The 13213-nt window shown below is 54.8% G+C and overlaps 1 protein-coding gene across 8 annotated transcripts in view; it reads left to right on the top strand.

The window, feature by feature from the left end:
- The first annotated feature begins 9234 nt into the window (after nt 1-9234).
- The window catches only part of CORO2B (coronin 2B), a 49958-nt gene continuing 45979 nt past the window's right edge, over nt 9235-13213 (top strand). For 4 of the 8 annotated variants that reach the window (XM_069866641.1, XM_069866639.1, XM_069866642.1 and 1 more), the window contains exon 1: nt 11113-11243. Coding sequence is in view for 3 of the 8 variants with exons in the window: in XM_069866644.1 (XP_069722745.1) it covers nt 9327-9359 (33 nt within the window). In the remaining 5 variants the exon portion in view is untranslated. Of the gene's footprint in view, nt 9360-11112; nt 11244-13213 lie in introns of those variants that run through there. The other 4 variants (XM_069866646.1, XM_069866645.1, XM_069866647.1 and 1 more) reach the window with 2 other exon arrangements.

Genomic DNA, 13213 nt, shown 5'->3' with positions numbered 1-13213 from the left:
CTGGGGGCATCCCAAATTCCCATGTTTTGTCATTTCAGCTCCCTCAGCTCTCTTCCTCCTACACGTGCACATTCACAGACAGACGCAAACAACAAAACTCACATTTATTAACAGAAAAACATGTAATAATTAAAAAATGAGCATGCCAGTTCCCTCGCAGGCAGCTCTCCCCTGCCTGCTCCCTCTTTCTTGTTCCTGGGAAGGGAAATCATGGGAAGACAACCTATACAAGCAGCTGGGCTGCAGCATGCACCCTCCTCGCACCACAAAGCCCTTTGGAGAAGATTCAAGCTAAAGGCAGGGGAACATCCCACCTTCTGGGGCTGCTTGGAGTCCCCAGCCCTGCATGATGGTGACTGATAGGAATGGTTGGACTCAATGATCCAGTGGGTCTCTTCCAAGCTGGTGATTCTTTGATTCTATGATGCTGCGGCACGGAGCGAGCGTGTGGGCGTGAGAGAACACAGCACAGCACGGCTGGTCAGGGGCGCAGCAACCTGTGCCAAAGCTCACCATGGTCAGCCCTGTGGTCCTGGACACCACGGGAATACACGCACCAGTAAGGGAGGCACCGGGGTTTTTGCCCTGCGGGGTGGTTTTTCAGCCAGGAAGACAGAGGTATGTGCTAATTCTGAGTAAATCAAGAGTAGAGATTAAGGCATTTCTCTCTGCATAGAGAGTTTTCCTATTTGAGGGATGAAATGTACTTCCAGCAAGCAGCTGAGATGTTGACACCAGAAGAGCTGCATTGGCCTGGCTTCACCATAGATGGGTCAAGACCTCCCTTTCACACAGCGCAGAGCCAGAGAGGAGCCTGGAGAAATACTCAGGGCTCATTTCAGAAGCCCAGGGATACATTTATTGGAGCAAGCCCACAGTCACCTAACTTTCTGCTGGCACAATCGGCACCCTACAGAGCTGAACCCCTAGAGCAAGAGCCAACGGCTCGCTCCAGCTTTCTCTAGCACTGCCTGCAGTAGCAAGGCCATGAGGTGTTGCTCAGAGGAGAAACAATCTCTGCAGAGCCCGTGGGCAGACCTGTGCAGATAGCCAACACCGGGGCTAGGCTGGACCTCCCAGCAAAGTGCTCAGAGCCACTTGGCACTCCCGGATGCTGCAGCACCCAGTAGGGTCCAGCAGGCTTTGCTAAACAGCCACAGACCAACTAGGACTAATCCCAGGGTCAGCGAACAGCATCTCCCACGCTCAAGCAGCATCAGACCCCAGCACTCACCCCAGGCAGAGGCTGCTCACTCACCTTCACAGCCGCTTGGGTCACCTCTTGCGGAAGGTGCACATGGCAGCAGGCGCCACTGGTGCATCCACAGCTGGACAACGTGATGCAGCCTCAGAGCATCCTTCACACAGAGGCACAGATCCAGCCTGGGAAGACACTTGCTCTGGGAAAGCAGTGCTGGGTACAAAGCTGAGCAGAAAGGCTTTGGTGTCTTGCCAAGACAGGTTCCTGCACCAGGAGGTGTAGGACACCACAACTCCTTGCATCACAAACAAAATACTGCCCTTGGTTGATCTTCAACCCTTTTAAGCAAAGGCTGCTAATTAGCACTTGCAGCCTAACGAGCTTGTTTATCTGTGAACTCACAGCTGATGACACAATCCTGCTTCAGCATGGAGAACTAACGTGCTGAGATGCTTCCTCAGCAGCCTTGGGGACAGGGACATGGACACAAGAGACAGAGGGAGGCAAAACATCCCAGGGTGCCAGAGAGGAGGACCCTGCCTGGTTTGTTGCCTGGGAGAGGGCACAATTTTGGGCCAGACGTGGCTTCGGCAGCTGCTGTGCTGGATCAGACCCAGGTGGCCCCAGCCCAGCAGCAGCTGAGCACGTGGACAGCCAGAGCTCGTGACATACACCCTGGCAGAGCTGACCAAAACCTCCCTGTCTGAGCTCTCCGATGGGCTCTCTCCTACCAGCAACTGCAGTAAAAAGTGATGAAAATAGCTAGAGAAGGAAAATCAGAGACAAAACTGGTACGAAGCTGCAGCGAGAGGCCTTTTCTCAGCAGTATTTGGCTGAGAGGTGCGCTGCACACGGATGTGCTTCCAGCGTGAGTCACCCCGCGGAAGTGGGCTCTCCATCGCTAGCCCCAAACCCACGTTTCCAACAGGTCCCTGCTGACGTTTGCCAGAAAATTAATGTGGGGCTGCACAAAACATGTGCAGCGTGTGTGGGTGGGCTGGAAGCCCTTCTGGCACCAGAGAAGGGTCAAACAGCCTCTTAAAAACGGCCAGAAGAGGTGAGAACTGATGCCTTTTCTCCATGTGTTAGACACAATGGATCAATACTCTTGCTCCCCACCTTGGCTGTGGGGCTGCATGACCAAAACTCGCCACTCCTGGGCAGAAAAGTCTGCATCTAAATAAGCAATTTAGGAAATAAACTTACTCCTAAGCAATGATGCTCGGAAGGTTTTATTTTGGGGGTGTGAAATGCTCTTCAGCAAATGAGCACTGCAAAAATATAAACCTGCCTGCAATGAGTGCATGGAAGACAGCAGCTTCCACATCACTTGGTCTGGGTAAACTGAGGCACTGGAGGGCACAGACAGCCAAGCCCCATCACTGTGAAACCTGCAGTCAGCGATTACCCCTGTAAAACCCAGCTGAGCTCTGGCAAAGCTGGTGAAGCTGCTGGTGGCTCAAAGCGCACCCCACCAGCCCAGCTCCCACTGCTCTTTGGCACTTTGTTTGTTTTTACTTATTTTTGCTCCAAAACATTTGGAGAAAGCTCTGGCAATGTAAATGGCTTCATAACCAGGGTGCCAGGTACATGGGTCTGGTCAGCATCACAGCACTGATGCTCTGCTTGGTGTGTCCTGCGCATCCTGTGCTGTCCTGTCCCATTGGATCCTGGTACAGGAGAGCACTATACAGTTTGATAAAAATGTCATTATTCTATTGCTTTGATGGAAATGGTAGGGACTTTGTGCTCTTATCCCAGCCCGGGTCCTGCATGGAGCCACACGGTTGGGTTTGGCACTGGGGGCTCAGCCCCAGCCCAACACCCCGCAAATCCCGGGCTGTGCGGGGAGCCAGCCAGTGCTAGAGGGCAAACACGGCTGCTGCTGCTGTGGCTGGAGCTGGGGCTGCTTGGACTGGGGCTACTGGGACTGCTGGGGCTGCTGGGGCTGCTGAGGTAGCAGGCTCCACCCTGGAATGCTGGAGTGCATCTGAGCTCAGCACCCCCGCAAATGATCCAGTGCGCTCAGTCCTCCAAGATGCTGAGAGGCATCCTGGGCTCAGCCTCCCAAAATGCTGCAGTGCACTCTAGGCTCAGCCCCTCAAAATGCTGCACCGTGCCCCAAACTCAACACTTGAAAGGCATTACAGTGCATTCTGGGCTCAGCCCCCCAAAATTCTATGGTGCCCCTTGCTCAGCCCCCCAAAAGGCTGTGGCACCCCAGCTTCAGCCCCATAAAAATACTATGGTACCTGAAAGTGCCCTGGGCTGGGATCCCAGAAATGTTGTGGTGCCTCAGATTCACGCCCAAAATGTTGTGATGCATTTCAGGCTCAGCCCCTTAAAAATGCTTTGGTGCCCTAGGCTTGGGCCCCAAAAAAGTAGCAGTGTGCCCAGGCTCAGCACCCAAAAAGAAGGGCCATAGGAAGGTGTCACACCAAAGGTGCTTGAAGTGCTCCATTTGGGGCTTATTTCTCAGATTATCCTGGCAAACCGGGTGGGAAGCGCAGACAGGTGAAGAAGTTGGGTGAGCTGGGGGGAGCAGGGGGCTTTGGTGGGCTCCCCTCAGCTGCCTCTTCACCAGCCCCTTTCCCAAGCACCGTGTGGGGTCTTCCAGCTGGGGAGCAGATCCCATTTCTAGTGACGTGATCATCGTAGGGATCCTTGGCATGTTGCCCACTGGGGCCACGATTGAGAGGACCCGGTCACTCTGCCCACCCCGACGGTGTCAGCCTCCCCCTTGCTGCCCCTGAGTCCAGGGAGACTCGGGGGTGCATGTGCTGAGAGAGGAAAAAGAGCAAGCGGGCCAGGCGTTTCAGGTTTCCCTTTAAAATGCATGTTGGAGGCAACTGCCAAACACATTCACCAAACAACAGACACGAGCTATGGAAAACCCTTCTTAAATTGCCTGGGCTGGCTTCCCACAGTCCAGGACTCTTGCCAGGATGCTCCACTTCAAATGGAGACCCGTTTCCATGCCCTTTTTGCTGCAAGGAAACCTCCCAAACCCAACCACTTTCTGATCTGCTACTGTATTCTCCAGGTTCCCAAACTCAACGTAGGCTTGTCTGTGGCAGAAAATATGGCTTAGCACAGGCTGGAATCTGGGCTCCCTTGAAACAGAAATCCATACCAGGCACTTGGGATTCTGCCCCTGTGTTCTGGTCTCCTGAGACCTCACCTGGAGTCCTGTGTTCTGTTCTGGAGTTCTCAGCACAGGAAGGACATGGAGCTGGCGGAACCAGTTGAATGGTTGGACTCGATGATCCGGTGGGTCTCTTCCAACCTGGTTATTCTATGATTCTATGATTCTAGGTCCAGCGGAGATCACGGAGATGATCCAAGGATTGAAGCACCTCCTGTACAAGGACAGGTTGAGAAAGTTGAGGTTGTTCAGCCTGGAGAAGTCTCTGGGGAGGCCTTAGAGAAGCTTCCAGTACCGAAAGGGGTTCCAGGAAAGCTGGGGAGGGGCTCTTGATCAGGGAGTGCAGGGACAGGATGAGGGGGAATGGTTTTCAGCTGAGAGAGGGGAGATTGAGATGAGATTTTAGGAAGAATTCTTTTTCTGTGAGGTTGTTGAGGCCCTAGCCCAGGCTGCCGAGAGCAGTGGTGGCTGCCCCATCCCTGGAGGGGTTCAAGGCCAGGTTGGATGGGGCTTTGAGCAGCCTGGTCCAGTAGGAGGTGTCCCTGCCCATGGCAGGGGTTGGAACGGGATGGGCTTTAGGGTCCCTTCCAACCTGACCAACCTGATCCTTTATCTCCTCAAAACACACCAACCCAAAATCTAAACTGCTCTTCACCTCGGCTCTCTTGCTTTGCTCCAGCCTCTGACACGACGACTGTTTTTCTCTTTGTCAACTTCTGCAAAGTGTTTCCGATCCGTCACATGCTATCAAATTAGCAGCTATGGCAAGAGCTGGCTAGAAACAGGCGCTATGTAAACAACAAGCCACAAGAAGGGGCTGGATTTGTCTTGCTGGTGTTGAGAGGCTCCCTCTTGCTTGGCTTTTCTTGAGAATAGTTTTCCCTACTCATGAGAAGAAGGCTCTCCTCCCAGCCAGCTGGTAAAGGCTGCCAGCACCCTTGCTGGGGAGGTGAGTGAAGGAGTCTCTCCCTCATCCTTGCTGGAGAAAACAGCAGTTTCCTGCTGGGATGAGGTGACAGGTGCCAGGAGAGTGGCTTGGGACCCACCGCTCCCAGCTGGCACGGAGGAGATCCTTACCCCAGTGCTGGCCTGACTGAATTGAGCTGGGCTCCTCCCCAAACCTGAGCTTCAACCACAGCTTCCCTCTCAGCCAGGAGTCATTGCTACTGGTGCTCGTGGTTGCCTGGGGGTTAGGGACCAAGGTGGGAAACTCGGCTCCCACCCTCCATCTCCCGTTCCGTTAGGAGTGATTTTCCACCGGGAGGAGCTGCCATGTCTCTTTGATTCCCTTCACATGTTGGAGCTCATTGCGCTTTCATTTGTGCGCCACATTCAATTCATACTTGAAATGAGTAGAAATAGCTCCAAGTTCTCCTCCTAGTTCCCTGAGCAAAATGGGATCTCATCCAGGGCTAATCTGAACCAGATGACTGCAGTGTAGGGGAAGAGCAAGGAGAGTCCACAATAGAGAGATGTTTGTTCTTGCTAACAGTGTTTTTAAATGGAAACATCTTGCTTTCAAGTAGAAGAGCTTGCGTTTTCAGTGCAATCCAAGTGCCAGGTTCTACCAAGTGTTGTTATTCCAGATGAACTTTCATCAAAGGAGACAAAAGCCCATCGCTGGACTTCTCTATAAATTATCTGGCATAAAACCCAAACATTAGCCTCCGTATAATTCACAGCTGCAGTGACTCTGGGTATAATCCAGGCCAGTTTGCCATGCTAGACTGTGTGTAGCATCTATGCTGTATTTATTTCAATGTAATTTTAGCCAGCACCAACAGCGCCCTCAGCTTTGGCCACCTAACTCCACCAGTCCAGCGACAGGAGTGTCTCTGAGAACTGTAACTCATTTTCAGCACAACAAGGAACCAGCTCTTAAGGACCCCTCCTTAAGAATCAAGTATTTGCTAAGGGGGGACCACATGGCCTTCACTTCAGAGGGAATGGCATTGCTGAGAAAGTGCGTGGACCTGGAAGACACGAAGACTTGTTCCACCTGTGGCCATGGAGAACCTGCTCCCAGAAGCATCAAGACCAGCAGCTCCAACAGCAGCATCGGGACCACCACCACCGACATCATGGTCCCTCCCCCCACCACTCTGGTGCTAACAGAGCCCAGCCAGCTCCAAGTTGTCCCATCTCTTAGCTGTCTGAGAAGACACCTTGTGCAGGAGCCTTGGGGTCTGACCTGCATCCCTGGAGCAAAGCCGTGATGGGTTTGCAGCAGACGACTCGGCCAGCTCCATTCATGATTCATCTCATAAGAAGGGCTCTCTGATGACACCGTAATTATGTGCTACAGCCCAGCTTCGTTATTGTTCTCACATGTCTGCAAGCACAGCCTCGTGCAACAGAGATGTGTCTATCCAAGAGTTTCATCAAATGAAGGGCTAAACTCATCCATGGTGTAACCAGGTCAGCCTTGGAGCTTGGAGTCACGTAGTGAGTAATGGGCTGATGGAGTCTCCCTAAACTTACGATTTGGGATGCATTCTACAATATCTCTCTCAGGAGCTTTCCTTGAGCAAGCTGATGAATTGCACTGAAGGAAGACACGCGACTGCAGTGTTAGATGTCCTGTATCTGCTGGGCATGGACACTACAAGCCATGCTCTTCCCACAGCCCCTGCCCCACTGCACAGCCAGGCAGGCAGGCTCCAAATTTCCTGATGACACTGAGGCAGCATCTCCTTCTACCCACTCAGCAGCACCGGTAGACGCAACCTGCAGATAAACAGGGGGATGGGATGAGCCACATGGCAGGAAGGACAGAAACGCAGCCACGCTCCACGCGTGGGCTCCAGATGCTGCAAGGCAGGAGATGGGGGGACACAGGTAGCCCCCTCAGCCTGGTGCCAGGGGGTCTTTTGTTAAGTAGCCCAGCTCAGGACCCTGGTTTTTCTCTGCTGCAGCAATAGCTATGGATGTTTTCTTGCCCCAAGGGATGTGCGCTGCCACATGTTCCCCTCTAAGTGTCCTTGGGACCCCCTGGTGCCCTTGGTCCTGTCCCCACACAGTCCGTGGCTTGCGAGCATCCCATCCCCATGCTCTATAAACCCGTTTTTGCTCAGCAGAGCCAGGAGAGGGCGCTCGAGCCTCCCCCAGCGCTGCTCCTCGCCCCAGCCCCCGGCACCCACCCAGCTCCGAGGATGCTCGGCAGCACCCACGGTGGGAAACTCCGTCTCCCTCCAGCAAGGGCTCAGCTCGGCAGCTCTTTGCAGCAGATGCCTCTGCACGGCGTTGGGGCTGCGTGGCCTGATCCAGCCTTGCAGGAATATTCCCGTTGGCCACGGTGTAGGCATCCTCCTGGGCCCCGGGAGACACGTTCCACAGGGATGGAGACATCGTCCCCACGCAGCCCATGCCTGATGCTGATTTCCTCTGCAGCCAAGTCCAGCCCGAGGAGGCCAGGACACGTCTGCACGGTGCCAGCAGGAGATTTTAACTCTTTGCAGGTGCTGAGCATCCCCCTTTCCCCAAGGAGCGCAGCAGGAGGGAGGGTGCTGTCAGCGCAGGTCTGCACAGCCCTGGCATCCCCCTCCCTCAGCCCCCCAGGAGGGCAAATCCAGACTGAGAAAGCAAACCCTTCAAAGCAAAACCCCAGCAACAAAGCCCCTGCAATCTATCACTGGCTTAATTTTGATCCAAAATGTGATAAAACCCTTCCCAGTCTGCCAAAAGCCGGGCTGTCTGGAGCTGGAGTTGCTGTGTTATATTGGTGAAACAAGGAGCCTGTGCTACTTTCCTAGCTGCAGAGTAAAGCTAAGTGCCCCTTTGCCCCCACCAAGCCTCAGTAGAGCCCCATGCACCCATTAATGCCATTTTCTGCTGGGACTCGTGCAGAGATGCTGCGATGGGTGCCCTCAGTGTTGCTGGAGGGCAGCTGCAGCGTGGGCATGCGGGGCAGGGAATTGCGTTGTGCTCGGCAGGGCCAGCACTGCTGTGGCTTCCTCACCGCTGCAAAATCTCACCTTCCCACCCCAGCAAGGGCTGAGCCACCCCAGCATCCCTCCTGCTCCCCAGCAAGGGCTCAGCTGGTGGGGCTGCATCCACGGCCCTTCGTGCTTTCCCCAACAGGAGCATTTCGAGGCTCTCCCCACCTCCAGCAGCAGCATCTGGGGCTTGGGGGATGCTGGGGTTTAGCACCCCAGGGAGTGGCTGTGGGGCTGCCCCTCCCTCCGTGAGCAGGATCAGGCCCCCAGGAGCCACTCGGCGTCGCACGCTTTCCCAGCAACCTTTTCCCTTCTCATCCTACCTCTGCCATCTGTCCCAGTTTGAGGCTCCAAGCGAGTTGTTTCAATCAGCTAATTGGTGCTAATTAATCCCGGTGGCTCCAGACGAGCACAGGAGGCAGGGTGGCCCCTGTGGCTGCTGATTCCACAGCATGAGCCTTTGCAAGAGCCTGGTTTCTCCCTTTTGGCTTCTCCAGGCCTTGGTGTTCCCCACCTCGGTGACCTCCCAAGCTCTGTTTAGTTTTAAGCATCATCTCTGTCCACATCGAGTCTCCCGATTCCATCACCAGCTCCCAGGAAAACGGTTGTTTTGTTGGGAAAGGTCATCGCTGGGTGGTTCGGGAATTAGAAGTGGCTGCTTCTGCTGGCTAATGTCATTAGCTCTACATTAATTGTATTAACCTTCCTCACAGTTTCCAGTCCAGCCCACGGCACATGGTTTATCTTTAAGAACAGAGCTGTTTTTTAGAGGAATATCCACAGACAGGCATTTTTTACAGCTCTCAGTATTCACTTGTTATCAGATCCACTGATATTTTATGGGAAGGCTCAGCACTAGAATAAAACTCAGTAATCTTTCATCAGACTCTTGGCTGAATAATCTACTTATGAAAAGGAAATCCTTTGTTTATTGGCAGAGCGCTTTTCTTTAAGGGGAACTGGAAAGGCATTTGGTGTTGGCCTCAAGTAGTTTTAATTCAGCAACAATAAAATAAGCCGGTGCAACATCGAATCTAATGGCTGGATGAGCCTGCGCCTGGGCTGCTCTCGTTCCCATGTAAGTAGGAGACAACGGGCTAAAAATGCTGTTTTCTAAGTGTTGCTTCTCTCAATTCCAGGGATGGGGATCTTTAAAAGTGTGAGCAAATGCCTGTGTTTTGCGTGTTGGTGCAAGGCCTGGAGATGCAGGCCCTGGCTATCAGGGATGCTTCGCTGCCTCCTGATACCCTGTGCCCCTGGATTTATTTTGAGACGGTGCTGCCAGGAGGTTGCTTTGCTCAGTGGTGAGAAGAGGAAACGAGATGAAATCACAGATTTTATTCCCTCAGCAGTGACCTCATAGCAGCTGGTTGGGCTCTGGGCTGTTGAGAAACCCAGGCATCCAGCACACGGTTGGACATCAGAATCCTAAGCGACCCTGTGCATCTGAGTGCCACCTCCAGTCTGGACCACACCATAGAACTGGGACAAAGCAGTGGCTCTGGTATTGTCACTTGTCACTGGCTATAACAGGGAAAAAACCCAAATCACCCAGTATGTGAAGGGAAACTAGAACATGGAGAGATGCTTCTGGATGCTATAGGACTCTACTACAATCCCCAGCCAGGAGGGATCAGACAGCAAGGTGCTAACTCTGCACCACATCCCTAGGTCCCGCTGAAGAAAGCTGATAAAATATGTGGCTTGGTTGCAACCTCCTTGCAGAAGCTTGTGACTTAGCCTGTTGCCTGGTCAGTGCCTGGAAACCCACTTTTGTTTTGATTGCCTTGGATGAAGGAGAGCTGTTGCGCTCCCAGTGTATGTGTACTGGTCCTACTGGTCACCACTGGGCTTTGGTGATGGATGGGTTGCAGGGAGGAACTCAGGCAGCTGCTGTCCCCTTGCACATCATTGAGGGGGTGGGGATAGGGATGAGGTTTGGGACAGAGATGAGGATGGGGCTGGGACTGGGGCTGGAGGTGGGATTAGGAATGGGATTGAGGCTGGGGATGAGGATGGGCCTGGGGGTGAGGATGGTGATGGGGTTGGAGATGGGATGGGGGATGTGGATGGGATGCAGATGAGATTGGGAATAGGACTGAGGTTGTGGATGAGGATGGGGTTGCGTCTAGGTATGCGGGTGAGGATGGCGATGGGGTTGGGGATGTGGATGAGATGTGGATGGGATTGAGGTCATGGATGAGGATGGGGTTGGGTCTAGGTATGCGGGTGAGGATGGCGATGGGGTTGGCAATGGGGTTGGGGACGTGGATGGGATGTGGATGGGACTGAGATCATGGATGAGGATGGGGTTGGGTCTAGGTACGTGGGTGAGGATGGCCATGGGGTTGGGGATGTGGATGGGATGCGGATGGGATTGAGGTCATGGATGAGGATGGGACTGGGTCTAGGTACGTGGGTGAGGATGGCGATGGGGTTGGGGATGTGGATGGGATGGAGGTCGTGGGTGAGGATGGGATCGAGGTCGTGGATGAGGATGGGACTGGGTCGAGGTACGCGGGTGCGGATGGTGATGGGGTTGGCGATGGGGGGTGAGGATGAAGATGGGGAAGGGGGCTGAGAAAGACGCGCTTGGGGTCGGGGATGAGGAAGGGGCTGGCGTTGAGGCCGGGAGGGGGGATGCGGCCGGGGGGAGCAGCAGGTGCTTGCCCACCCCCTCCCGGCCCCCACCCAGCGCCAGACGCTCGGGTTGCCAAAGAGTTAAGCCCCGTCCCTCTCTCTCCCGGCCCCTCGGGCTGACATCAGCGGGCGGCTCCGCGCAGACCCCGGCGCCCGCCGCAGCCGCCCTCCTTCCATCCCCTCCTCGGTCTCTCCCTCCCCTCCTCGGTCTCTCCCTCCTTCCCTCCCCACCCTCCTCTTCGCTCCCCGCCCTCCCCGCGCATCTCCCGCTGCCCGCGGAGCTCGCTCGCCCTCCGCGCCCTCCCGCATGACGGTCACCAAGGTAAGAGACGCTGCCTCGAGGCGCTGCGGGCGTCGCCGTCGTTTTCGTGGTTTATATTTAAACATATGGAATGTTATTGTCTTTTCAAACACGCTTTCCTCGCCTCTGCCGCTCGCTCGCTCTCCCCGCTCGCCGCCGTGCTGCATTTTTAACCCTTGGAGGGTGCGGGCAGGGCTGAGCATCCCCCGCGCTCCGACCCGGCTCGGGGGCGCTCGGCAGGTGCTGCCGCTGCCCACACCTCTACAGGTGGCTGCCGGCTCCTCTGGGCTTGGGGAGACCTCGGCGGTGGGGCTGGGGGGGATTAAGGAGCGGGACGAGGGGGGCTGTGGGGTGGAAGGGCTCGGGGGTGGCCGAGCAAACCCATCCAGAGCCGCTCGAGACCCCCCCGGCATCTACCCTGGGAGCATCCCCTGCATCAGCCTTACAGCTCCGCTCTCCCACGTTGCTGCAGAGGGGAAGGTTTTGCTTTCTGAGAACTCTTTCTCATTTCTCCTTGTCTCTATAATCCCTCGTGCCAAGGAGACGAGCTCAGTGCTTCCCACAGGTCGGGATTGTGCCAGGGTGAGACTTCCAATGAGGGGATCCCGAGCATGCAGCATCCCGCTGGATCGGTGCGTGGTATGGCATGATATAGCGGTGTCCGGCATGATATAGCGGTGTCCGGCATGATATAGAGGTGTCCGGCATGATATAGCAGTGGCTGGAGGAAAGCAGCTGCCTCCAGTTGCTGGGAGCCACGGGACTTGGGGAACAGCGTGGTCCAAGCTGGACCTGCTTGGCCGGAGCCCTCCCGCTTGCTCTGTGGCCCAAACGCGAGGATGTGGTTGTGCTGATGAGTCTGAGGTTCACGCTCTTGAGGAGAAACAGCAGCTCCTCAGCCTTGAGTGAGCGTAAGGGCTGCCTGGCCCTGTGGCAGGCAGGGTCTGGCCGTTGTTGGAAGGGTCTCAGCGGGCTGTAGTTGCCACCCTGGCGATGGAATTGATGGGGTCCGTGTGGGGTTTTGTGCCACACTGCTGGTCTGGGCTGTGGCACAGCTCCCAGGGCCGTGGCACAGACTTGCTGGGGCATTGGGCACGGTGCTGGATTAACCAAATCGATGGCGTGCAGAGTAGAAGCAGACAGGACTGAAGCTGTCGTGGTCCTTCTCCAAGCGTGGTCCTTCTCCAAGCTCCAAGGTGGGACGTGTCCAGGGAGGGCAGCGGGAGCTGTGCTGTTTGCTGCCTTTCACCCCAAATAAATATTGCTGGCCTCCCTGGCAGGAGAGGACACACAGCAGGGCCACGTGCGCTGGCATGAGCGTGCTGGGGACATCTGAGGAGCCAGAAGGTTCTCCGGGGCCGGTGCGTTTCCAGGCTCCCCAGTAAGGAGGCTGCTGGGGATGAATCACTCTCTCCTGTCTTTGTCCTCAGCAAATAACTTGCATTTTGCCTGCTTGGCTTTTGCTGGGCAGTCACCAGCGTTTGCACTTGTTGTTGTGTGATTCCACGTGCCTTGTGCTGTGTCATGCCATCCCGCAGCCACTGCCAGCTCGACAAACCCACCAGCGTCTCTGCTCAAGAAAAAGTGTGTTTCCAGCTCTTCTGGGAGCTGAGAGGGGGATTGATGGATGGGCCTGAAAGATCAGTTGAGTTAGAAGAACTACAAACTCACTGAAAAAAAAAGGTGTCACAGTTTTAAACCAGACTGACTAATTAGTAGTGCTCATTAACAGATTTTTTTCTGAGTGTGAATGAATTTATTCAGAGCTATGTTGAGAAAAGGCAGCAGGGCTGTATGGAAAGCACCATCAGTCAGATGGAGGAGGTCTCTGCTGTTAATTTTCAAGGAATGGAGGTGTAAGCTGGGAAGATCTAGACCATCTGCGCAAAGTATGCTTTCACTAAAACACTGTAAAGCTCTAATACACTCTGTATATGGACTACCCTGATGCAAGGGAAAGAAACCCCAAGAACAGGTTCCTGCCTCAGTAT

The sequence above is a fragment of the Phaenicophaeus curvirostris genome, chromosome 12 (genome assembly GCF_032191515.1).
Source record: "Phaenicophaeus curvirostris isolate KB17595 chromosome 12, BPBGC_Pcur_1.0, whole genome shotgun sequence".
Classification (NCBI taxonomy): domain Eukaryota; kingdom Metazoa; phylum Chordata; class Aves; order Cuculiformes; family Cuculidae; genus Phaenicophaeus; species Phaenicophaeus curvirostris.
The sequence above is the reverse complement of the archived record's forward strand: the minus strand, read 5'-3'. Positions and strand labels throughout refer to the sequence as shown.